The sequence below is a fragment of the Chlamydotis macqueenii genome, chromosome 3 (genome assembly GCF_036417535.1).
Source record: "Chlamydotis macqueenii isolate bChlMac1 chromosome 3, bChlMac1.mat, whole genome shotgun sequence".
Taxonomy (NCBI): Eukaryota; Metazoa; Chordata; class Aves; order Otidiformes; family Otididae; genus Chlamydotis; species Chlamydotis macqueenii.
In genome coordinates, this window is record NC_141558.1 from 43,169,687 (window position 1) to 43,196,480 (window position 26,794).

At 36.6% G+C, this 26,794-nt stretch overlaps 1 protein-coding gene across 1 annotated transcript; it reads left to right on the plus strand.

Annotated features, from left to right (window-relative positions):
• The first annotated feature begins 524 nt into the window (after positions 1–524).
• UFL1 (UFM1 specific ligase 1) lies at positions 525–25,487 on the plus strand. The gene is made up of 19 exons (XM_086745462.1): positions 525–615; positions 1,083–1,228; positions 2,262–2,290; positions 3,057–3,154; positions 3,995–4,109; positions 5,347–5,477; positions 6,131–6,189; positions 9,605–9,751; positions 10,984–11,159; positions 12,862–13,041; positions 13,431–13,551; positions 16,405–16,527; positions 18,501–18,621; positions 19,585–19,748; positions 20,860–20,990; positions 21,129–21,209; positions 21,970–22,055; positions 22,500–22,680; positions 23,390–25,487. Exons 1-19 carry the CDS (start codon positions 539–541, stop codon positions 23,600–23,602), a joined length of 2,379 nt encoding a protein of 792 aa, XP_086601588.1. The 5' UTR covers positions 525–538; the 3' UTR covers positions 23,603–25,487.
• The last annotated feature ends 1,307 nt before the right edge of the window (positions 25,488–26,794 follow it).

Sequence of the window (26,794 nt, forward strand, 5' to 3'; positions counted from 1 at the left end):
CTGTGCGGCTGACCTCTGATCCACAGCTAAGTAAATTCAGCTCACCCCTCACTGTGGGATAGCGGTGCCGTTAAATGGCGACACGATGCGCCTCATACCCCACTTCTAGTCAGACGGAGTCCCGTTTCAATATTTAGTAGTGTCAGCTTCTAACGTTACTCATATTTCCACGAGTACGCTGAAAGCTCGGCTCACGTTTCAGACCCAAGTTTTAGCCCTTGCCCCGTCTGAGAAGTCACCCTCATGTTGACAGTGGGTGAGGCACACTGCCCAGGCCTCAGCATGGGACAACCTCACTGCTGACAGCACGTTTCCGGCTGCACTCGTGGCTACGTCCCCCTGCGCGGGGAAACTGCATTTTTCTTGGTTTTAGGTTTTTTTTTTTAATACCGACCACGGCTGCGGCGAGGCCCGGCAGCCGGGGAGCGGCTCCCGCCCGACAGGTGGCGCTGCGGCGGCTGGCGCAGCGAGGAGGTTTGACCCCGCTCGCCGCCCGTAGCTCGGCCGGCGGGGGCTGACGTGTAGAGGCGAGGCGGCGATGGCGGCCGCCTGGGAGGAGATTCGGCGCCTGGCGGCCGATTTCCAGCGGGCGCAGTTTGCCGAGGTGGCCCACAGGTGAGCAGGGCGGCGGCAGTGCCCACCGCGGCCTCTGCTACCCGCAGCCTGCAGCTGCAGGCCGCCTGCCCGAGCCCCCTCCCCACTCCCGGCCCCCGGGAGGGCTGTGCCGCGGCCCGCGCTCCTCACACACAGCGGAGTGGTCCTGGAGGCAGGGCCCCTTCTCATTCCCGCTTTGATTTGCGCTGTCCGGTGTGTCAGTGCTTGTGTCAGGGCTGACAGCTGTTCAGGAGAAGAGTAAAAAGTAGTTTTAGAGAGATGACTCACGTAAGTGAAGCCATATGGATGATTTGAGGGGTGAGAAGTAGGATCCTGAAATTAGTTTTTTGTTGTAAAAAGTATTCACACAGAGCAGCGAGTAATCCTCACTACATTTCCTGTGTTTACTGGTTTTGAAACATCAATTTAAAGATAGCTTTAGCAAGTACTTAGTTAGAATAACTGAATATTCTTTATGGTGGTGATAGGTTGTCAGAACGGAACTGTATAGAAATTGTCACGAAACTGATTGCGGAAAAGCAGCTGGAAGTAGTGCACACACTTGATGGGAAGGAGTATGTCACTCCAGCACAGATTAGTAAGGAGATCCGGGATGAGCTTCATGTTTGTGGTGGTAAGTGTGGCATTTGCTTTCTTCCTCTGGATTTGGAAATTAATTTTGAAGACTACAGAAAGAATTTGAACGTTTTCTTCAGTACCCTTAACCCTGCAAAAAAAAGTGAGCTTGCTTCCTTTTGCTTCATCTTTACGTGAGTTCACCTGATATTATTTTATTTTCGCTTCACATCTCTATTAAGCTTTTAGGTAAGCATATCAAGGTATAGTACTTGGTTCATTTTCACCCATGCAGAATTTCTGAGGTAAAAGTGGTTTAAGAACCCTTTTGAAGGAAATTTGACATTTTAGTATGGTTAAGTAGTTTCAAAATCATTCTCCTTTCACGTCATTAGTAATAATGGTGTTTTAAAATTATCATTGACAGGTCTTTTATTTTGCTGGTATGAAGAACCATCTGCTTTGTAAGATCTGATTTGGATATGTAGGGAAGCAAATATGCTTCAAACTGCATTTTGTCAATGATTTTAATGAGAAGACAGTGTAATGTACTTTTAGTTCTCTTTGAGGATTAATTTCACAGCATTGTATGTTTGGAAAACTAACTTCCTTCTTATGTTCATAGAGATTAGTAGTTTTCTTATGATTACCGTAAGTGTGCCTCAGTTTGTGTTATGTCATTGTGTATTATATCAGTATGATAGCTTGAATTGAATTTAAAGTTGCTAGGTTTTGTTGGTAGCCTCATGCAAAGCTTTTGGCAATCTCTGTTTTGATACCTATGGACTAGTGGCCAAATCCAGATCAGCATCATGAAAAAACTAGTTGGAAGGGAATTTGAACAGCGATTTTTACTTCTGGAATTTCTGTGTTGGATTGTCAGCAAGGCCATAGGGTAGAACAATATGGGATGTCCTGCGCTGACCACCTGTGGTTTCTGTGATTTGACAATATATAAAGCTGAAATTGGTTCAGTTGGTCTACAAAAAAAGTTATAAAGAAGTACTTTGTACACGATGGACTATGCTATATTCTAAAACTGTTTCAACATGTTTTATATACTAAAAGTATATTTGTGCTTTTTTTTGAAGGTCGAGTAAACATTGTTGACTTACAACAGGTAACTTTTTAGTAATAAAATACTATATACGTCTTTCTTTTCCACACCATATGTATTGTAAATATGGAGTTCGTCAATTATACTCCAGCTAAGTTATTTTTTTAAAAGAGAATAAACTTTCTCAAGAGCTGGTAGCTCACGTCAGAGTACTGCAGATTCATTAAACCATCCATTTAGTGCTTTATTAAAATCTCCTCTCTGCTTAATGATAATCTAAGACCTCTGAAATCACCACAAAAAAATATACAGATTTTCTTTATGAACTCTTCCTTTGTGAACTAAGGGAGGGCAAACAGAAAAGAAATATGTTTCCCATTTAAATTTAAAGCTGCAGGAGCATGCATAATTAACTTTGCATGCTTTTTTGGATCTTCCCTCTTCCGTCATTAATCTCTTGTCTCCACTAATCTTTATCCTCCAGTAGTTTTCCTCTGTGACTAATTTTCCCTTCTGGCTTGAGTAAAATTGCTTGGAATCGGGAAAACGTTTCTGAAAGACAATTTAGTATTTTCTGTTCATAGCTTTCTGGAATTTTTAATTATATAGGTTTCTTTTAACCTTATCATAGATGCAAAAAGAGCTTTTCCCCCCCTGAAGCATTACTGCTTTATTCCAAATCATAGATTAACTGCATATGTGTGCAATAGCAGAAAAAAATAAAAGGAGATTTCCTCAAGACATAGGAATGTGTAAGTATAATATCTCAATGTTTGAGAATGATTTTCAATTTAAAGTTCTGATAAGAGGTTTTGCTGGGTTTTTTTAGGTAATAAATGTGGACCTTCTGCATATTGAAAATAGAGCTAATGACATCGTTAAATCTGAAAAAACTATTCAACTTGTACTGGGACAGCTTATAAATGAGTGAGTACTTTCAGGAGCAATATGTATAATTCACATCTCTTTTATTTTGAAAATGCAGACTAAAAGCGATGGCCAGCCTTTTTTGCTTCTGAAGTGAAATACATTTTTCTTGACTGCTACTAGGGCTGCTTAGTGGTGATGAGTGCTTCTTTTCCAAATGGTGAGTGAGGCCTGTCTCAGGAGAGCATCCAGTGAATCCATGGAGCAAAGGCATTACTGCATTTCTCTGCCCAGTACCCTGCGCTTAAGAGGCTTCATTTGTTACGCAGTATCTTTGTGTACAGCTGCCAGATCTCACTTGTTCTGTGGCTTTGCTGTCTGCCTCAGCTGTTGCCAAACCTTCTCATTTTTTCCCACCTCTTGCTTTACCTCACAAGCCTAAGAGGTATGAGCAAGTTATTTCATGGCATTCAGCACATTAACAGCCACCGAAGTAATACCCTTATGGAGTTGTCTCTATTATTGACTGCACTGCAGGATTTATTCTTGGCAAAGAATGTGAAATTCCTGGTTCTCTTGAAATAATAACTAAGACCTATCTTGCTCACTAAAGCCTTTTTTCTAAGTCTCATTGACATATGTTTTCCTTTTCCTGCTTTTTGAAAGTTCCAAACAAGCAGATAAATGGCCAATTTTAATACTAGCTCCCTGGTTAGCAACCTTTTACGAAGAACTCACATTTTCACTAACATAATTCTTAACTTTCAGTTTATTTTTGCAAAGATTCAACAGGAAGAGGTATAGTGCCAGATCAATTAATAACTCAGCATGTGGCTGACAGGTTGACCTTGAATTTCACAGTTAATGTGTTGGGATTTTTTTTTCTTGTTTTTAAACAAGGAGTTACCTGGATCAATTAGCAGAAGAAATAAATGATAAACTACAGGAAACTGGCCAGGTGACAATATCGGAACTCTGCAAGGCATACGACCTCCCAGGAGACTTTCTAATACAGGTGATGCAAGCCACCAACCTAGCAAATGTAGAATTGATTGTATTCACCTTCTTTTGTCATCTTTGCAATATCCATGGCTTAGTGATGATGAGCTGTTTGTCATTCTAACCAGAAAAGTACTAGATAAATACAAGTTTTAGTGTAACAGTTGTTCACAGATTGAGGTTGATATTTTCCTTTTTACTTTTGGGCAAAATTTCTTCAGTATCTTTATGACTGTTAGGAACAGATTAGGATTAGGAATGTTAGGAAGAGGTTAGATTAGTGGAAGATCTGAAAATGGCTTTGTTTGAAATATTAGAGAGAAAATGTAGGGGTAATTTAATCAGTCTCAGTAGCTACCCAGGAAGTAGAAATACAGTGGTAGAGACCTTTCGGTTTATTCAGAAAAGGTAAAATAAATGTTTGTTTCTAGAAGCTGAAGCCAGACATTCCAAGTAGAAACGAAAAACTATTTACCTTTGTTAGTGACTATTATAGTGTTAGGATAAGGGAGAATTCTCTTACCATTGTTGACTTTCCATCAAGGTTGGATTTTGTTTGGAAGGTATTTTTTTCAAAGGGTAATCCTGTGGGTTGTGTTAGGTGAACAGTCATGTTGAGCACCACAGACAACCTTGTGGACTCTCAATTTATGAACAGATTTCCTCTTAATATTTTTTGCATGATCAGCTTCTACAAAAACATTTCTAACATATGAAAATTATTACATAGTTTCTCTTTGTTTTCTGGGCAATATTTCCTGGATTTAGTTCACTTTGCAAGGATGCACATTTATAAACTGTTGGCACCTCTTTCTTTTGCGTTTATGGTTGCTAATTTTTGTCTTGACTGTTTGAAAAAAATGGATAGTGAATTCCTCTGCCACTGTTTTATACGAAATTAATACAGAGGTTAAATCTTAGTTTTCATTGTGCATTTCCAAACCATACTTATTTCTTTTGCAAAGTTTTCTTTCATCATTAGATACACATATATCTGATAGAAGAGGACACTGATAGGAAAGCTGAATTCCCTGAAGTTTGGACTGTGGGCCCTAGTGGCAGCAACTTACATGTAATAAGACTCATTCTCAATACCCCTAAGTAATAATTTCCACTTGTAGTCCTTATTTCTTAATATTTTGTCCATCTTAGCAAAACTAAATTGCTGATCTGTTAATACATATTTATTTATTAATTTTTGTTCAGCGTCGTTGATATACATTTTTAGCAGTCACCTCAGCTTCTATTTACAGGTGTTATCCAGGCGTTTGGGTAGAATTATTCATGGACAACTAGACCAGGAAAACCGTGGGGTGATTTTTACAGAAGCCTTTGTGTCCCGGCATCGAGCACGCATTCGTGGTCTCTTCACTGCAATTACTCGGTAAGTTGCAACACCTGCAACCAGATAGTAAAATATTTTTTACTATAGGACTTTATAGACGAAATCCACTTGTGATTGAAAAAGAAAAAAGAAAAAAAAACCCTATGGATAGCTTTCTTTAAGTGTAGTTTGGTTCCTGGGGTAAAATATTTAGTTATATCAGACTGACTTTTTTGAAATGGGGACCTCCTTTTGAAGGAGAACAGAGAAAGTATGAGAGTATACAACATACTTATATTTTTCAACTGGAGAAGACATTTATCAGTGGTTCTTCTGTTTGTTTGATGAGTATCTATCCTTATTGTCATTCCACTGCTCCCCAGTCAATTACATATTGATGTCTACCCACTCACTGCATGTGATTGTAGAGAACTTTTTCTTATTAAATTAATAATCTTCTGTGTTAATTTGTATGAAGAGGAAAACTTGGGACAGCAAAAGTTTCCTTACGGTAATTATTGTAGCTTTGTTATAAGATATAACTTCATAGTAATTAAAAATTAAAACCTTGTAAACTGTGTTAAACATCAGTGTAGCACCCTGAGGCTAAGATAGTAACTAATTTTGTCCATCTGGAGTAACCTCTTATTTCTAGATTCTACACATCAATTTCAGGTCATTAACTTTGTTGTTTTGTTTTCCTTTTTTCCAAGGCCTACTCCTGTAAGTAACTTGATCACTCGATACGGATTTCAAGAACATTTACTTTACTGTGAGTTTCATTCAGACTCTTGTATTTTTGTTAGTTAATTCATAGATTCTTCATTACTAGAAGTGTGTTTTCAAAGAAGCATTTTAGTATATAGACTTAGTTCTGGAATAAAGAACAATATGTTACTCTCTAGTGTAAAAAGTGTTAAACTTTTTGTGCTATCCGTAACTGAAGAGATGTTCTCTGTATCTAAAGCAATGAAAGCGTATGCTGATGAAATGCCTGTGGGGGCAGAACGGTGCAAGTACAGTATTCATTTTGTCATCTGTTCTGTTATTTGCCCTTAGCTACTGGGAGTTTTATCAGTGGAGCACACAAAAGGGGACAGATTTTATGTAGTCAAATGGCATTAACTGCTCTGGATTTTATTTATTGACTTTCCTCTGTGATAGCAGAGGCAGAGCTTTTGTTATGCTCTTCGTTAAATGTCTTTATATGCTGAGAGATAAAGCACATCCTTAAACTGTTTGCTTTTATTTTCCGCAGTTTCTTTTTAAAATAGAAATTTATAAAGATTTCCTAGCCAACTGCTGAAACTTTTAGGTAGGGCTTAATTCTTTCTCACTTCTACTGTTGCAGCTTTTTTTTGACTACCAGCAATCTCCTGCCATCTGTACAAAATGCTGCTTCAAGCATCATTAGTCTTGTATGCTGGTTGACCAAGTGCTGGTGGTCTTTGGAATCCTTTACTGTTTTTCTGTCTCATCTCATTAAAGTTAATATTTCTCTTTTATTTGATTGGGTCTTCTTGCCTCCAGGGCATTGCACGCTTTAGCTGCACTGTAGTATCCCTCTGCTTACCTTCTTGTTCTTTGCGAAAAGCTTGTTCATTAAAAATGAAAATCTTAGCATTTAAATAAGATCACATAAACACTCTACTTTCACATAATCAATTTAAAACTTCCTCTTTTTTTTTGGAATGTGCTGTCTAGGTATTCATAGATTAAAAGGAAAATCTGCTGAACTGCGATATAGTAATGTTGCAGTACCCAACAAATTTCGGTGTGCGGTTACAGTCTTTTTCAAGCAGGTCCTGCAAGTACCTCGTAATGAATTGCTCATGTACAGTGTTAATGTGAATTGAAGTTCTAGTATTTTCCTGTCACCAGTAATCATCATGATGACTAAGTGTACTTAGTACTTTATTTTTCTTGTTTGTTTTTTTTTTTACTGAGTTTGTTAATCTTTTTCTTTAGTTTATCTTACTGTATTTCATTTCCTCTGTAGTTTCATGAGTTTCAAGGAGCTTTTTACTCACTGCCAGTGCACATTTGATTTTATTCTGTCTGTTTTCTGAGATACCATTTCAATTCCACAAATGCTGGAAACTTGAGAAATATCTTGTAAATTATGTTAATTATACTCTGCGCTTTTTATGTTTATCATTATTAGCGATGTGTTTTAAAGTGATCTTTGTCCGTTTTATGTCTTTTCCAGAAAGAAACGTAAGTTTGGTGTAATGTTTGTATAATTTATGAACAGCTTATTATTTAATGAACACTTAGTGTTAGACAAGATAAACAGTAATCTTTGGTTCTGTCGCGTTGTTGTGCTGCTATTCATGTTAAGCTGACATGAATTTACGATAGAAAATAAATAATTTTAGAAATGAGAAACTGTTTAAGTTAAAACACTAAGTACAAAGCATAGTAAAAGCACAGATGTTTGTAATTTCTGAATATTGTGTTGCTGATGTAGGACAGGCATGGAGTGATGCGTATTGTTTTTAACAGACTTTGACAGAGACCTGATAAGACACTACAAACTAGTCAATCAGCTTTAAAAATACGTGTCAGATTACAGTAGTTCTGCAAAGGTCCTGTTGTTTTCTTTTAAAACAAAAGATGGCATTAGGCGTAATTGTAGTAGGGGCTGTGAAATCTCCTATGAAAGCACCTTCCCTGCCCTGGAGTTTTAGAACTAGCGCTTGCAATAATATAGAAAGATTAATTGGCATCTTCATTTCTCCCCCTTTCTCTACAGAGACTCTGATTTATTGCTAGTGCTCCACAAAATTATTTGAAATACCTATAAAAGTCTTATTCCTTTTCCCAAAAACCTTGAATAAAAACAAGTTGAGATTGCAAACTGTATTGTCTGACAATTGTTTACATAGAGTAAGCACAATGACTCTTATTTTCTAGTGTAACTAAACTATTAGTGTAAAAATCTAATTTGATTTTCAGAAAGCTCCATTTTATACAAGGTAACTGAGCCATGGCAGAACATGATTTCTAGTTTTTTTCTTAGATTACATAAAACTATATCTTGTTTAAATCAGTTTCTTTCTTCTACATTTTTTCAGTGTAACTATGGTTCAGCTTTGTTAGTGGCAGTCATGTTCAATAGCTGCTAGCTTATAGAGATTTATCTACACTGTAGGCATATCTGACAAAAAAAAATTTATTATTTAAAATGTAGTGTTTCTTCTGGAACCAGATTTTTCTGTGTAGCTGAGCTAAACCTCCATATGCTGTACTAACCATGTTGAAATGTTGACTGCTACTTGTATTTAGTGAGGAAGGAGCCATACCATGTGATGTCATTTGATGTTCAGTTCCAGGGTAAAATCTGTCTTTTAATGAAATAGAAATCAACACAAATGGAAGGTAAAAAGGCTGTCAAACAGAGCTGTAGAAATCAGCAGAGCTTGGTAGTTATGTCACTGATTTTTTTAGTATATCTAGTGACTTATGAAAAGGCAAAAGGAGAACATAGAAGGCAAACCAGATACTCCTGTGCACCTTTAATGGACTGAATATACCTTACTTAGCATCAAGAAGGTCTTAGTACTTTGGTACTACCAGTTACCAATATGTTCTTTGTCAGCAATATTTGTGCATTATTATTAGCAACAACACTGTGAATGTTGTAAACCATGAAGACAATCACCAGTGGGCAGTGCTCACATTTATGTGGTTTAGGTCGCAATTTTTCATGTCATTTTAGTGTGTTCGAATCTCTCCTTTTTCCATCTTGGTTATCATGCAAGCATGCAAGTGAATTCAAGGAGAACATTATTAATAAAATGCTCGTATAGTTTATTGTCTGGCCAGAGAAAGATTCTTTTATGACTACATTTTCTAAATTAAGAGTTCTAAACTGTCTAGGTGTATGCTCAATAAAAAGTGTTTTGATCCTACCGTTGTGACTCACTATTTTGAAACATTGTATGACTTCCAGAGCTTTTATCAAGACATTCTCATAAGTGTTAAAAATAATGGATAGAACTTAGAAATGTTTCATTAGAACAAGAACTTGTAGTTTGGTCTTCAGTTTCTTTCAATTGATAGTAAAAAGAAAAACAACTAATGGGTGAGAAAAAAAGAAACAAAACAGGGAAGATAATTTCTATGTTTTGGTCAATGGATATATCAAAGTGGAAAATGTCACTTAATGTATTTTCTTCTTATAGCTCTACTAGAAGAACTTGTTAACAGTGGTCGTCTAAAAGGCACTGTGGTTGGTGGGAGACAGGATAAAGCTGTGTTTGTTCCAGACATTTATGCAAGAACACAGAGCAACTGGGTGGATTCCTTTTTCAAGCAGAATGGTTACTTAGGTAATTAATCTTTATTGTCATAGATAAAATATCTTTATAAAACTAGTATAATTGGTCTTATCCTAATATAGCTAGTGTCTAGAATGAAGCCTCACAAGAATAAGTGGAAAGTAATACAGTAGTTGATACTCCTGTGTTAAAAAACCATCTTGCTTATAACGATGTGTGTTGCTTTGTCTTAAGGAACCGTATTTCCACAGGGAGAACCGTATTGCTGAACAGTGACTTTATTTCTCACAGACAGAGTTACAAGTGCTACTTTTGTTACTGTTCTGAAAACATTTCTTAGACTGCTAATTGTGGGCTTTTCAGATGATCATGTTTGACCCACATGGTTGGAGTTTCAGTCCAGGTGTCCAGATTACCACCAAACTTCAGCTGTTAATAGTCCAGATAGCTAAGCGTGCAGTGCACAGGAAGAACCTTTCCCAAAATAAAATTTGTAGAACTGGAGTGGGTAGCACTAGTGTTCTGATTTGAATCCAAATAAGTCTGTCAGACTTAAAGCTGAGTGATGCTGGATGATGATGTTTTAAAACAGGAGCTGTGGGAAAACGCGGACCTGAATAAATAGAGGAATGTACCCATATGGTCCCAAAGGGCCAGTCCCTAAGTAACAGTTAGTCTTGGAAGTTTGAAAAGGTTCAGCATAATTTAGTGTAGTAGTATTAAGTGTTTCTGTAACACTTGATAGAGTGTTAAGTGTTAACTTAACGGAGTGTTAAGAGTTATTAAGTGTTTCCGTACACTTGACAGAGTATCTGTCAAAGTCTTTGAATGTTTTCAGAATGTCTTAAGTAAAAACTGCCGAATAACTGAAATGCTTTGCTTGTGAGGCATTGCACAATTCTAGGAGTAAATTGGAGTAACTTTTGAGAACAAAACATTTTGATGTTGTATATATTGTAAATATTGTTCATGTTGTATTAGAATACTTTGGAAAGATATCATTGCAAAGATAAATTTAATGATCTAAGAATCTGATTTTTTTTTTTTTTTCCAAAACTCAGACCAAAGTCATGTCTGTGATTTAATCTTTGTATTTCTATTACTATGTTTAGGTGTGGCTTGTACAGAACTAAGTTTTAGGTCAGCATCAGCTTGAGGCTGTATTTACTTATATGAAAACTATATGTAATTCTTTTTTTCCTGCTTTAAAAAAATATTACTACATAAGATCCTGTATGTATATGAAGGTACTTAAATGTAACAGACATCTAACTATTTTCTAGAATTTGATGCATTGTACAGACTTGGCATCCCCGACCCAACAGGCTACATTAAAAAAAGATACAAGTCCACACAACTCTTATTTCTGAGAGCAGCTTGTGTTGGTCAAGAAATTGTGGATCAAGTTGAAGCCTCCGTAGAGGAAGCCATCAGCTCGGGAAACTGGATAGACGTAGCAGTAAGCAATCCTTTCAGTTGCTGGTTTTATTTATTCTGTCTTATTTTTGTGTCAAATGGTAATTTATTGAAACTACGTATTGTAGTTGTATATGTACGTATAATGAAAATTCCATATTGTCAAAGAAGAATATTCAGTTTAAATAAAATAGCAAGCGGAAAGGCGCTATTTGCCCTTAACTTAGTCCGAACAAAAACATGGGAAGGACATGCCAGTATTCAGTTGACAGGTACCTAGTACTGACTTTCATTTAAAAAGTAGTGCTAATGTGTTCTGCTAGAGAGCAATGTATTTCTATGGGGGCTTTGGGGGGAAAAAAGTTTAAACTGAGCTCTTTTGGGCCCAACCCTGTTCAACATATTTGTCGGCGACATGGACAGTGGGATAGAGTGCACCCTCAGCAAGTTCGCCAATGACACCAAGCTGTGTGGTGCTGTCGACACGTGTGGTGCTGGAAGGGAGGGATGCCATCCAGAGGGACTTTGACAGGCTGGAGAGGTGGGCCCGTGCCAACCTCATGAAGTTCAGCCAGGCTAAGTGCAAGGTCCTGCACCTGGGTCGTGGCAGTCCCAGGCACAAATACAGGCTGGGCGGGGAATGGATTGAGAGCAGCCCTGAGGAGAAGGACTTGGGAGTGCTGGTGGACGAGAAGCTCAATATGAGCTGGCAATGCGCCCTTGTGGCCCAGAAGGCCAAGCGCATCCTGGGCTGCATCAAGAGGAGCATGGCCAGCAGGTCGAGGGAGGTGATTCTCTCCCTCTACTCTACCCTGGTGAGACCCAGCCTGTAGTACTGTGTCCAGTTCTGGAGCCCCCAACATAAGAAGGACAATGACCAGTTGGAGAAGGTCCAGAGGAGGTCCACGAAGATGATCAGAGGGCTGGAGCATCTTTCCTATGAAGACAGGCTGAGAGAGTTGGGGCTGTTCAGCCTGCAGAAGAGGAGGCTTCGGGGAGACCTAATAGCGGTCTTCCAGTACCTCAAGGGGGCCTACAAGAAAGATGGGGAAAGGCTGTTCAGTAGGGCCTGTTGCAATAGGACGAGGGGTAATGGTCTTAAAATAGAGGAAGGTAGATTTAGATTGGATATTAGGAAAAAATTTTTTACAATGCGAGTTGTAGAACACTGGAACAGGTTGTCCAGAGAGGTGGTGGATGCCCCATCCCCGGAAACGTTCAAGGCCAGGCTGGATGAGGCTCTGAGCAACCTGATCTAGTTGGGGATGTCCCTGCTTGTTGCAGGGGGGTTGGACTAGATGACCTTTGAAGGTCCCTTCCAACCCTAACCATTCTATGATTCTATGATTCTTGTGGCAGTTTCAGTAAGCAGAGGGATATTAGCCATTTTGGCCTGCCTAAATCTGTTTTAGGCCTTAGAGCACTACTTTGTCATTAAGGAGGCCTGCTGTTGTTTTGTGTTTGGTGTTACTCTGTATCTGTTGAGCAGCATTTCGAAGAAGTTGCATTTTCCCAGAGGTAATACATATTCTAGAGCAATGTTAATTTGGGATGTTAGAAGATTTAAAAGTGTTTATTCTTAAATCACTAGTTTAATTTTGAAAGTGCAATACATTCTAAGTAGTTAACAGATGTCAAATGGGATGTCTGATGTCTGTGGATTCTATTTATCTACATACGAGTATATCTGTCCATTCTAGAACACATTATTGTGTGTAAATGATTTTGATTTTTCTTTACCCTAGACTCTTCTGCCCAGTTCGTTGTCAGTAGAAGATGTTGGGATTTTGCTTCAGCAAGTGATGCGATCTTTAAACAAAAATTCTTCAGGTTTAGTCTTCAGTGACACCATTGTGGTCAGTGAGAAATTTCTAAGCAGCTGTGCTGATCTGTTTTCTGATATGATGCAACAGAAGGCTGAAAAGGTACAAATTTTTTTTTATTGATGAAGATGCAATATACGTTGAGCGCTGGAGTACAGTTTATGTGACTTTCTATTTGCTGTTACCATCTCTTTACATCTCATCTGAAATTCAACTTGAGAAGAAGGGCAAAAATGAAGAAATGGTTTGTATATGTGATCGGTGTAATTTTATGTATATTCGGTTGCAGTCAGGGAGCACCATCACACTAACAGTATGATCAGATGCTGAATTTTCAAGAGAGAAATAAATGTCTCTTCATGTGTTGCACTTGGAAAATACGGTGTTAGATGAGTATGCTTTAAAATGGCCAAATGGCTTAAATGTTTCTGTATTTATCTTTTGTTGCTGTGTGTATCTTTTTGCTACTAAGTGCATGTTCTTCATTTTAGGAAATGAAAAATAACCCTGTTAATTTAATCACTGAAGAAGATTTAAAACAGGCTTCTGCTTTAGAGAATTCATATGCTAATAAAAAAGACAAAAAGGATGAAAGAAGAAAGAAAGCAACAGGTAAGTCATCAATATTTAGCTTAAGCCAAAAAAAAAAAAAAGGATTGTTTAACTTTGGAAATGTTCAAATATAAAGTTACTGTATTTTGTAGTCCATTACTTGCCTCCAGTTCATTGCTGAAATATTCCTTAAGAAATAATCCATCCACTTCTTGTCATTGTACTGTAGGTGTAGATATACCTGAGCTATGTCCATGAGGACTAATTTCAGATATAGAAGTGCAGACGAAGTACCGTAAAGATATCTTGAGTTAGTCCAACACAAGACGACTGGCTTTAGAAGCAAGGAGTCCATGGTGGTTTATTAATGCGTGTGGTATGGTCACGTAAGATTGAGTTGTGCAGTGAGGACTGACCAAACCAGTATTAGCTCAAGGGCCTCTGTACCATTTTTTATTACACAGTATAGATGCACTCTGACTCCTCACTTTTTAGGGATCTAAGAAAATGAAAATATTTCTTCATAGTCTTGAGAAGTTACTTCCAAAATCACTGTGTCTAAATTGAGAAATGAGGTATTAAGATGGGGGCTTTTTGGAGGATATTGTACATCTTTTCTGAGAATCCCATGGCAGACAATTTTCTGTTGTTTGCACACATAACAGTTATTTGAAGATTCACACAGTTTACTTTAAGGTATATTCTGGGTTAAATTAGTCACAAACTTTACTCCATTTCTGTGGCTGTTTGGAATAGAGCTTAATCAGAGGAAGAATAAAATTGCATGGGTTTAACCCTTTCAAATCTTTCTGGTTTTTAAAACATTATTCAGACTAAAGACTGTATTTTCCGTCCCAAAAACTTTATGTGGCTATTGTGTTGCTACAGCACAGCTGAGCAGTCTGTGTTGAACTCACATGCAGAGTTTCATGTGCTACTGAAAGTAACAGAATTAGGGCACTGATGCATCTAGCCTAGCTTAATTGAATATACTAATCTGAAAAATAAAACATTATATTCTGCTCTTAAAAAGGCCATCACTGAGTTGGCATGGAATCTAAACTTATTCTTGCCACAGAAGACAGCAGATTTTTCTAGTTTAGAGCTAAAGCAGAGAAGCTTGAACTTTAATGGAACTTTCATAAATAGAATAAGTTCACTTTCCAACCCTCTGAGGAGTGAGCCTCTACTGAGCATGTGCTACACATTCGTGTCCACAGGTGATGTGTGCTTCACCATCAGCAAGCACTACCCTGAAGTGATTTTTTTTTTTTTTTTTTTTATGGACTGTTAGGTGTATGACCTTAAAACAATCAACATCATGGTTTAAGGATTAGATATTGTTATTGCGTAGTGGCAGAGTGTGGCCAATGTCACATTGCCTGTCTTAAGATCTGTGCGTGACTGTGTCAATGTCTACTGTTTAAGTGTAACCTGACGTGGTGAGGTGTTAATGCAGGTTGTTACAAATAGGGATTCTGCCATGTGTTAGATAAATGAAAATTTTCAAGGTCAATTCTGTGTTCTCTATTTACAATACCATTTGCAACGGTCAAACAAGATACAAACAGTTATCTGTAGAGGCAGGTACTATTGTAATCCTTTCTATACGTTACAGTCCATGTATCCTATTTTCACAAAATATGGCTTGTCTGGCAGTGGTCTCTCCTACTTCATCTCTCTGTGGATAAGATCTTGACTGCAGATTGCAGCTCTTTCTGTATGGCTATAAAGTGGAATACAGAATGAAGGAGCTTGTTTCCAGAATAACTGGTATGTTGCACAGTTGACAAACAGCTTGTATCTGCTCAGCTGAATGCAGTCACATAAGCTTGTGGAAAACACAAACTTTTTTTCTTCTTTTTTTTTTTTTTTTTTTGAGAGGTCAAAAACTGAGAGAGTCTCACAGGTACACCATCCACTGATGGCTGCAACTGAACTAGTTTGCTGTTCCTGCAAAGAAATGCTTAAAAATCCATCTATACCGCATAACAGATGCAGTTAGCTTTGTGAAGTAGTAGCATCTTGTCTTTGTGTTTCCTTTTCTTACATGATATTACTGTTACATAATACAGCTACTTGAAATCTTGGACCTTATATTTAAATTTAAAAATAACTACTTTCTCAAGACTTAGTGCCTGCATAGAACCAATTATTCTGGAGTTTAAATTTATTTCAAGTGAAAAAAAGAAAGGAACAAGCTGTGATAAAGGGAGCAAACAGCAGAGCAGTTTACCTTGTGGAAAGGGAGTGTATTGCAAGTTGAGATCCTGTCTGCAGTGTGGATACATCGATTATGGGACCTTTAAACTAAATAATTTGTTATTTTTGTCTGAATTAGGACATCTCGTTGCTTTGTATACTAAAGGTCAAAGAAGAATTAGTGTTGTAGTTAATTGAATGCACACTTCCAATAATATTTTGGATAAATGCTTAGTACATAGGATTCTTTCTCTGAAAGTTAACAAAATTACATTATCTGGGATATTTTTTAGTAGCTTAGTTATTCAGCATCACTGAATAAAAATGCTAAATACATACGAAGATGCTATTTTCAGCCAACAGAAAATCTCCTGTTATGTTATGGATACTGGTATTTCATCTATTTTCAGATGAAAAAAGATACTGCCGTTTTTTAATGAAATGTACATTTGATATGATTAGTATTTGTGTGTATTAATAATGACATTAGCTTAAACAAAGCTTTGGCTCAGTTGCTTTTTTTTTTTTCTTAAGAATAAAACTTCTGGCCCTACAATTCTGGAATATGTATTGTAGGTTACGTTTAGCATCAGGTTTTGTGGGTTTTTTTTAATTCCACATTAACAAGTTATGCAGATAAATTACCACAATATTGTAAACTTTTTAAGTGCTAGAACTTTACTGTATCCTAACCAAATAATTGTCCACCAGAGGGCAGTGGAAGTGTAAGAGGAGGAGGAGGTGGTTATGCTAGAGAGATCAAGATCAAGAAAACCAAGAAGAAAGGAAGAAAGGATGCTGACAGCGATGAAGAGTCACAAGCAACTAGCACAGGTTTGTCATTTTATTTGGGCACTACGTACTCATACTGACAAGTTTTTGTAACTTACTTTTCCACATCTCTGTTTTTCCCCAGTGTATTCACAAGGTCAGGTAGAACGTAAAAGAATTTGAGAATCCTATTCCATTAGAATTGTATCAATGGATATGATCTTGCTATCTAAATGAAATGGACATACTGTATTCACTGAATAGTATAACTTAGTCTTCTAAAAAGAAATTTAAGTAAAAAAAATTAAAGCAGGTGGGTTTTTATAAATTTGATTTTATGTAGAAAATGTCTTAGATTTCAGGATACATATTATAGTTGGTTTCTTAGCACCTGCTGTGTAGCATATGATAAATAGAGATGTTCTCATCAAGTTCCAAAGCTTAATTAGCTTGAATTAAGAAATCATAGCAACGAACGGTTCTCAGATGTTTTTCCTCATAAGGATAAAATATACACTCTAAATGAAATTTTACTATTTTAAATAAGATTGCTTAACTGAGACTTCTACATATGAGCTAGCTACCTTTGTAACTATTGATTGTGTAATGGAGGAAAGTAGGTACTTTGAAGGCCTATTCTGTCTCACTTAGTTTAGATGCGTATTACAGGATGAGTTTGAATCGCTCCCTATTGGTGCCTGTTTCACTACCTTTGTTAGGAGAAGGAGCATGGGTGGCTTCCTGCTTGCATTGTTAGACTTTTAGCAAACCGATTGAAAATGAAGCAATCATAATCACGTGTTATTTCTTTTATTCGATGGAGTACCAGAAATGTGTACTTCTAGTTGAAGATGTCCCTGCTCCTTGCAGGAGGGTTGGACTTGATGACCTTTGAAGGTCTCTTCCAACACTAACTATTCTATGATTCTGTAGTATCTGGGATTCCAATACTGACTGAAAAATACTTTTAAACATATTTGAAGCTGTGAAGTACTGCATCTTAATTTTGTATGATACTACTGTCATAAAGTACTGTAATTCACGTATAAAATTATTTTTCAAGACTGCTCAGTTACTGTGTAAAACAGTGTTAAATCACCTTTTTTTGGTGTAGCCTTTCATGTTTTACAATTGTTGCTCTTTCTATTGCTCTATTGTAATAAATAGGTTGAACCAAAATCCCCAGATAAATTCAGATGTAACCATTCAAGTATAAATAAGACCCTTTCAAAACCTGATTTAAGCTCCCTTTCCACCTGTTTATATAGCCTTATATGTTGTTCACTGCTACTGTGCCGCAACTAGGAACATCATTCATACAGTTACCTTATGTGCAGAATAAACCCGTTCTGTGCTGCATTTGGAACGTGGAATGCCTGTCCTTTTCTGGTTCCCTGTCATCGTCTTGATGCCATTCTTATATATAAAAACTAAGTTCTGCCGCATGCAGACAAACTTTGTATTTTGCCCAAAACCAAAATACAGATGCACTCATTTGTTTGCCTTTACAAGCAGCACGTAAGTTGATTTTGTTACTGGAACTTCTTGTCTGGTTTATCCTGTCTCAAATTTTATGCTGTAACCTCAAGTTTAGGATACTCTCTGTTACATGATCGTGTGCCTTGTTAAATGGGGTTTAAAAAAAACCCAACAACTTTGTAAAGTCTTTCAATTAGGAACATTATGTTCAGTTTTGGTATTTTAAAAAAATTGTTTTGTCGTGGTGACATAGTTTCGAAACTAATGGATAGGCCAGGCAGTTTGAAATCTCTCACCAAAAATGCATATCCTCATGTACTACTTAACTTGTCTGTTACAGAAAATAACTTTGATGTGATCAAAAGAGAAATTCTGTCAGTTTTTCATATGTGTAAAATTTAACTGTCATGGGTAGTCATCCCTTTTTTTGCATTGTTGGTGGTACATTTCTTCTGTGAAGGTTTGGACTCAGAGGCATTTCAATGTCTCATGCCACAGAGTAACTGCAACAAAACTAAATATGTTTTCTTCATGAATGTTGCTCATGGCCACTACAGGTCGGAATAAGCAACCGGAGTTCCCTTTCATGTCACGAGAGGAAATTCAGGATGTTTTAAAGACCCACATGCAGGATTGCCCTGAAGAGCTTATTACAGAACTTGCTGAACATCTAATAAGGTAATTTCAGTAATTCAACTGGAGTTAGAAAGTCTGTGATTCACTTCAGATTAATCTTATCTTCAGCTTGTTTTCTTGCTTAGAAAAAAATGTTTGGCTGATGGAAGTGAACCACAATATTATTTTTCTGTACAACTCTGTATTTCATACTTGTGTATGTATTAGAAAACCATGCTGACACAGTAATGAGAAATAATGCTTCTGCTTAGTAGTAGGTGCTTCTGTGTGCTTTGTCAGCAGGCCTATTTTCAGGTTCATGGGTGTATTTGCACCCCCTTACACTGATCTCCGTCGAGGTTTCACCAATCCCATATTCTGTACGGCCCTTGGTGTATATTCCATGTTCTCTGTCTTGTGCGGCTCCGCTGGTACCTGTATGAACTGAGTAGTGAGCTAGGTCAGCAAACTGATCTAAGCAAAGATTAATAACTTCTTTTAAAAGATGTCCCATACAAGACAAGGATGTGAATGTGCGTGTTGAGGGCAAAAAGGACATGATAGGACTGTAACAGCCCAAGCTTGAATAAACTTGGAGTGCAATCGTAACTGCATCTTTAGAAGGGCCTCTGCTATTTTAATGCAACTTAAGTCTTGTGCTCTTATAGCTCTCATTGATCTGAAATTTGTCCACAGTCCCCTGAAGGAGTTTGTGAATAGCATTGCTTCCGAAAGGCTTTTGTATATTTCATCTTGTTGCCATTTAGGAGTTGTTACGAATTAAAACCTTGGCAAGCACTTACGTACCATGTGTACTGTAACTAATAGTACTTCTGCAATTAAGAAGTACGTTTTAATTTCCTAGTGCTTTTTTATTATTTAAATTATTTGCTTTTTATTTATCTCACCATTCTGTGGCATTCATGTTCCGTTCATTTACTGTATAATGGGGTAGGTTGCTTTATTGGTGATATATTTGGAAATGCTAATGTTCCCTTTTTGTCCTTTCTTCTTCCCTGTTCTAAGACCTTTAACAAAAACTTACCAGGAAGTTGTGCGTTCTGTTTTTACGTCTTCAACATCTTCCTCTGGAGCTAGCAGAAGACAGACTATGAAGGACTTGCAGGAGGAATTCTCGAACATGTACAACAACATCCGGTTATTTGAAAAGGGAACAAGGCATTTCACAGGTACAATAAATATCTATGTTAAAAAAATAATATTGTCCTTCAAGGATGTTGAATTTATTCCTGAATCTACATTCAAGGTCAAAGAGGAGCAACAGTTTAAAAAGGAAAAACTTAGAGATATGTTTACACTGTCTAATGCTGACCTTATGCTGGATTGCATTGCTTTACACACTTACTAAAATACATTCTCTTTATTTCAAGATAATTGTGGTTTCTTGTCCTTCCTTCCAAAGTGTTTGCATCGCTTCCCAGTTTTGATTGTCTGGGAAAAAAATAAAAAGAAAAAGAAAAGAAAAAAATTAATAAGCTTACTTCATTCTGTCACCTGTGCCACTAATGAAAAGAATTGAAAGCTGCCTGATTCTAAGAAACCCCTGTTAAAACCTCTTTTAAATTTGAAGCTGAAAGTAGCTGTGCCTCGAGTGTAGTTTTTCAACAATAGGTAGATTCATTTTGCAGTGGGTTACTTTATAAGGTGTCTTCCTTAGCTACCTGTATTTTGTGACAGAAAAATAGCATTAGTAAAATATTGTAGACATTTCCAAGATTCTCTGCTCTATTCAACTTTCTTCTAGAACTTGCCCCACACAAAACTTATAACAAAAGGAAACACTAGCCATGAACCCCAGTATTCCTGTGTTTAGGAATAAAATGGATTATTTCCCGTTGGCCCCTGTTCTTGTACATGTGTTCTGTGGCCTCTTTTTTTCTAAAATTCTACTGTTTCAGTCTTAAGTCATGTGCCTGCTATTCTGTTTAACGGCTTTTCCTGTAGACTTTTCTTTTACATGGTTTTTACTTGTTGATGGATAGCAGTGGCTACCATCATTAGTGGTTCAGGAGGATTGTACAGGGACTAGTTTACTGGTTATACAGATACACCTTCAAAGTACTAACAGTGCTTTAAAATGTGCTTATAGATCTGAGAGCTCGCATTTTTCACTGAAGAGTGTTCCATAAGCAGCTGAAAATCAGAGATGTTAGCTTCATTTATCCAATCTCATACTACTCATGGTTGATCGAGTCCACGTTTTAGGAAGTGCTGTGCTAGCTGTCATAGGCATCAGATAACTATAATAAGTTACTTATAATCACTTACTTCTTTTAACAGATGACACTCAGGCTAACCTTGCCAAACACCTGTTGAAGACCGTCTGTACGGACATTACAAATCTTATTTTCAACTTCCTAGCGTCCGATTCAATGATGACAACAGAAAATTATTCTGCAATCACAAGTGAGGTACACAGATAACAGTTCCTTTTTAACAGTCTCAAGTAGATTGGTGATGTTTATTTAATATTTGTCTTCTGTTTAAATATGCTTACAGCTGAAATGGTAATTAATATTATGGATTATTTCCATTCTTATCTCATAAAGGTCCGGACCAAGATTTTAGGTAAATTACCAGAAGACACCAAAGGTCCTTTAACTAAACTGCATACTTCTCTGAATGGCAAGGTAAAATGATCCAGAATCTTTGAGTTCAGTTTTTCCATTCTGCTGTTACAATGCTAATAAACGACTGACATAGGTAGTGTAGTACGTAACTGCTGCTGCTGTGAAGGAGGAAGGCAAAGTCATCTTTTGAATTTGTGTAAGTCAGTGAGAGTAAGTACATTTTGATATCCATGAATTATAAGAGGTGAAAAAGTGATCTTCCATTTTGATCCTGATAGTCACCTAGTTCTTCACTTTCAGATGGAATCCAGTATATCTTTTATGTGCAGATGAGAAAAGTAAAAGCTGAGAGAGAATCTGCAGTTTGAAGTGGTTGATGTTTTTTGAGGTTTCCTCCTAAAGTTCCTGATTGCTCTCTAATATATTTCTTAGTTAGTAAAATCCTGGATATTAAAAAAAAAAAAACAGCTTCAGATTATGGCAGTGTAACTACAAAGGAGAATAATGTATTACTTCTTTTATGCAAAAAGCCATACTGATGTGTTTCTTAAGAAAAAAAAGATCTGTAAATAATTGTAGAACATGTATTCCTTTTTAAATTCTATTTCTAAGACTAATGGATTATAGTTTGTTTTAGTCTTTAAGTATATGAACTATTGACAGATTAACAAAGTTAATTTCTGCTAAATACTTTTTTCTTTTCTTCCATAGGTTATTACAAATGTATTTACAGTGATCTGTGTGATTTAATTGTGAACAGTAGTTAACCTTTTTTATAATCTGCTAACAGAGATTAAATATTTATACCATTATTTAACAGAGTGTAGAAGATTTTCTTTCGTGCCTTGATTCTGCAGTGGACATTTGTGGTATTATGGTGAAAAAAGGAGACAAAAAGAAGGAAAGGTACCTATTTTATTTATTTTATGTACTGTATGTGAAATTTAACTCTCTTGCTGCACAAATGTCAGATGGTTAATTTCGTAGCAGTCACACAGAATGTGTAAGAAAGAGGCAGTCTTTCTTTCCAAACTAACTGAAAAATACAAAGCCAAGGAGTCCTTATTCCATGGGAGAAGGAGGAGGGGAGGGTTCATCTTTAGCTAATTTGCTTGACTGATTTACTACAACATAGCAGTTTCTAATTCTCTAGGGGGCTTTTCAAAATCTGAGCTCCACCAGTGCTAGCTTGTTTGTTTGTTTGTTTTTGGGTTTTTTTAAATGTGGAATTTCACATAAAGAAGGAGAAAATTAGAAATAATTTAAGTTAGATATGTTTAAAGTCTATTATCAACTACTATAAGACAGAACAAGAAACACGGTTTTATACAATGTATTCCTGTTCTTTAGGCAAGTCCTATTTCAGCATAGACAAGCTCTGATTGAACAGCTGAAAGTCACAGAAGATCCAGCTCTTGTTCTGCACCTGACATCAGTGCTGTTATTTCAGTTTTCAACCCACTGTATGCTTCATGCACCAGGAAGATCAGTACCGCAGATCATTAGTTTCCTAAGTGGCAAGATCCCAGAGGTATTCCTTTCCAGCCTTTTAAGGGGAAAGTACTTTTTTTTTCTCTGACAGAACGTAAAAGTTGTTCCTTATACTATTTCTGCTGCATAAGACTGACACCTTTGTATTTCATATCTAATCATTATTTTCTGCACAGAATATACAATTTCTCTGATCTGATTGTATTCAAACCTATCATTTCAGGGATCTGTCTTCAGTATATTTTAAAACAACATTAAAAATCAGTCTGTTATTATTACTGTAGCTTTTGCCTTTATCCATAGAGACAGCTATGTATTGGGAGATGTTATAATTCTTGCAATGGAAAATGTTTTACATTCTCTTTCCTCCCAGCTAGAGCATGATTGCTTTTTAAACTTTTCTACTTCAGTTTCAAAGAAAGATATATCTCTTCAAAAATAAAAATATTTAAATACTATATTCTAGTCTGCCAAAACTGGTGGTATTTACTATCTGCAATGCTTTACTGCTTCAGCAGTTAATTGTCCCATTCTTGCAGCATGGATGCACTTTCATTTTTCTACCTCTTTGAATATCTCTCAGAATTTAGGTTACAAAATACCTTGATGGAAATACACTTATGTATCACTAACCCTTTTTAGGCAAGAATGGGAGAATACTTTTTAAAAAATTTAATCTTTAATGAAAGGTCTGTATACCTTCTCTGTAACATTGACATTCCTCTGTTCTGTTTATTTTTTCCTCTCAGGATCAGCATTCTCTGTTAGTCAAATACCAGGGATTAGTAGTGAAACAATTAATCAGCCAGACTAAGAAAACTGAACAGGGAGACTGTGACACGCCAGATAACCTGGAAGAGGAGGAAGGAGCAGATATCATTCAGAAAGAGCTCCGGGAGATCACTGCCTCTGTCAAGGATCTTGTTCTCAGACCTAGGAAATCTTCTGTAACAGAGGAATAAAATTATTATTCAGTGCATCCACATCCATGATACAGTCAGAATTTATTTTTTCTATCCTGAAGGCAGGGATAGCAGAAAATACTTGAAAAACTTTAAAATCTGGTTTCTGACAATTGCAAATCGCAGTCAGGGAACACAGTTGTTGGGTGGTTGGTGGCAAATGGAGTTTTGTTATGTAGTAGTACTGTGTCTGTAGTACTACACATTGAACGTAGATGTGACGGAGCACAGTTGTGAACGCTTTGGGTATGAAATCAGTGGTTTTTAATTGCCATCTTCATGTGAGGCCTCAAGAAATGGTTATTCTTTGAATAATAATTATTCTGTTCCATAACACACAGGCTTATAGTTTTACTTCTCTGATTTGTATTTATAATAATCTAAGAATTACTTGTAACTGTATGTAAGCCTGTACATCTTAATTTCAAAGAGGGGTTTTGAAACATATACTGATACCTAATGGTAACCCAATGAAAGGCCACTTTTAATTTTTGGTATCATTAGTGAGTGTTCTCAGCTTCTGGTCACTGGACCGCAACAGTAAAAACATTGGGTACCAGTGTATATTGCTAAACTTAAGAGAAGTGACCCAGTAACTAATGTGAGTTTCTAAATGTACTGAAAGCTTATGGAAATCAGCGCGCTCATGCTATTAATGTATTCTGTTAATGTCCGTACTAGCAGTGCATTTAAAACTTGTAGTTGGGACAGAGGAGGTGATGCCCTTTTGCATTGGTGTTTTAGGGGTGGATAAATAACAGTTTTGCCTCTCATATTTTACCTGCTGTATGTTCATTCAGCGGACTTGTTAAGTTCTTTGTCCAGTTTCCATAGCAGTTAGAAGCACTTGCTTGTATTCTGTCAGCTCGTTGAGAGAACTTGTGGTATTCTGTTTATCCTGAGTTTCTTGAAAATAATTTAGTTTATGATCATTCTACATAAACTTTATAGACCAAAATATTGTCTAAAGTGTTTCCCTCAAGTGTTTTACCAGCCTTATTTGTACATGAGGGGTACTTTATGTCTTCAGGAAAGTAGAAAAATATGTAAAATAGAATTCTGCCACTGCTAATGACATAATTCTTGTATGTCAAATGTACTTATTTTTAAGAGAAGATTATTTTCAAACTGGAAATATTTTAGTTTTATTACTTCAGTAATGCCCATTGATTTCATGTGTGTAATTTCAGGTTTTTGCTTAAAATCAAATTTGAGTAGTAAGACAAGAAATTGAGTTCTTTTCACTAAAAATGTCACTCACCCGTTCTTGCCAAAATTCTTCGATGCTGAAGGAAAGCAAATGCTGTGCAAGCCCTACTCTTCTCAAATATTTCTGTTTTCCAACAGTTCACGTATTCTATAAGCTTAATTATAAATTTATCCAACCCTGAAATTACAACAAATGAAAGTTGAAGAGGCCACATATGGAAGCTCTGTAACAGATTAACCAAGGTTAAATTAATTTTGGTAAGGTGAAAAATTTAATTTTATGCATATATAAAAGGCAGTAATGTTTAGCAGTGTTCACATCAGCGCTGATCTTTTACCAAGTGTAAGGCAAAACAGTTTGCCAATTGTAAGGAAGAGGCAAAGGTAGCTGTTTCTCTTTCCTTGCCTGGAGGCTGTCATAGCTGACAGTAAAGGACAATGTGGAGTAAGAGATGAAAAATACTCGGGCTGTTTGACTTTGTTTCAGAAGAGTTTGCATACTGGGAGTACGTTTGATTTCATGTTATTTAGCCAGAATAATTAAGAAGTTCCTATACTGAATGTAAACAATTTTATATGACATTGAGCTATTTTATAAATAATATGCGATATGACATTCTGTATGCAAATATGAAATTATTTTAATAACATTAAATGATGATGTATTTAAAATGCATTCTAGTGACTGAACCAATGATTGATCATCTTGCAACTGGCAGCTTTCAAGCAGCAATTGGTAAAATGCATCATTTGATTTAACATGCCATTCTGAGTGTCCCTGTATTTTTGTTTGATACAATTTTATGCTAGAATAATAGTGAACTTACTATAGATTTTACTATATCATGTGTTATGCTTGATATATTGTAGCCAATGTTATAAGAATATTTTAAAAATACATATTCGTCAAAGCAGATATGAGGGAAACACTAACATTCAGATACATCTGGCTACTAACAGAATTCAAGGAGACATAGATTGAAAGACCTCAGATATTTTTGTTGTCTCTTAGATGTGGAAAGTCAAGCTGTAGTTTATGAAATAGAAGTATTTTGAAAGAGAAAGAAAAGGAATATTCACATTTTCCTGAATATTTTGCTAATTCATGGGTTTTTCCTCTCCCTAGGAGGAATGTATGCAGGAGGAAGAGTACTTGTCTTAGAAATCAGAGGCTCAGTTCACAAAACAAAACTGCCCTCTAGAATATCTAGCAAAACGAAAGGCTATAGAAATTAATGTTTTTACTTTGGTTTCAAGTATTTAGTGTCAGCCTCCTATGCCCTACACCTGTGGTATTTAAACACCACCATTGTATTTTTAGATTTATAAAGCCGATGTGTAAATATGCATGTGTGTATTTATAAACATGCATCTCAGAGCCTCATTTGCTGCTACTCTCAGCAAATTGGAATGGGTGCATTAGCCATAGGTAGAATAATACCTTTCTCAGCGACAGCATTTCCTGTCCCCGTTTTTAAGTGGCAAAATGTGACTTTTGTAGCTGGTTATTGGCATATCTAAGCAAACTGTTGCTCTGTTAGAACTTGCAGCCTTCTTTCCAATTCTCTTGTTTCACAGCTTCTTAAAAAAAAAAGAAATGGCATAAGTTTCTAAGTAATAGCATTGGGATTTGTTGTCTGCATGAATCCATCTTACAGCTTGTTCAGATAAAACTAGAGTACTTCTCTGTGTAGGCTCATGAGTAGGCTACTCATGCCGTGCTGGCTCATTTATTTTTATTTTTTTTAATAAGTAACAGTTACATTTTCCTTAGACCGGGAAAATGGAAATTTCTATAAAATTGAATAGATTTTTGAATTTTTTTTTTTAATTGTAAGTTTAGTACTCCTGCAGAAGACACAAGAGCGTGCTGAATCAGATCAAAGATCTGTGTAGCACAGTTTCGTGTCTCCAGCAGGGGCCAAAAGTGGATGCCTAGGGAGGAACAGAAGAGCAAGGCATGTAGCGGTTTTTCCCTTGAGT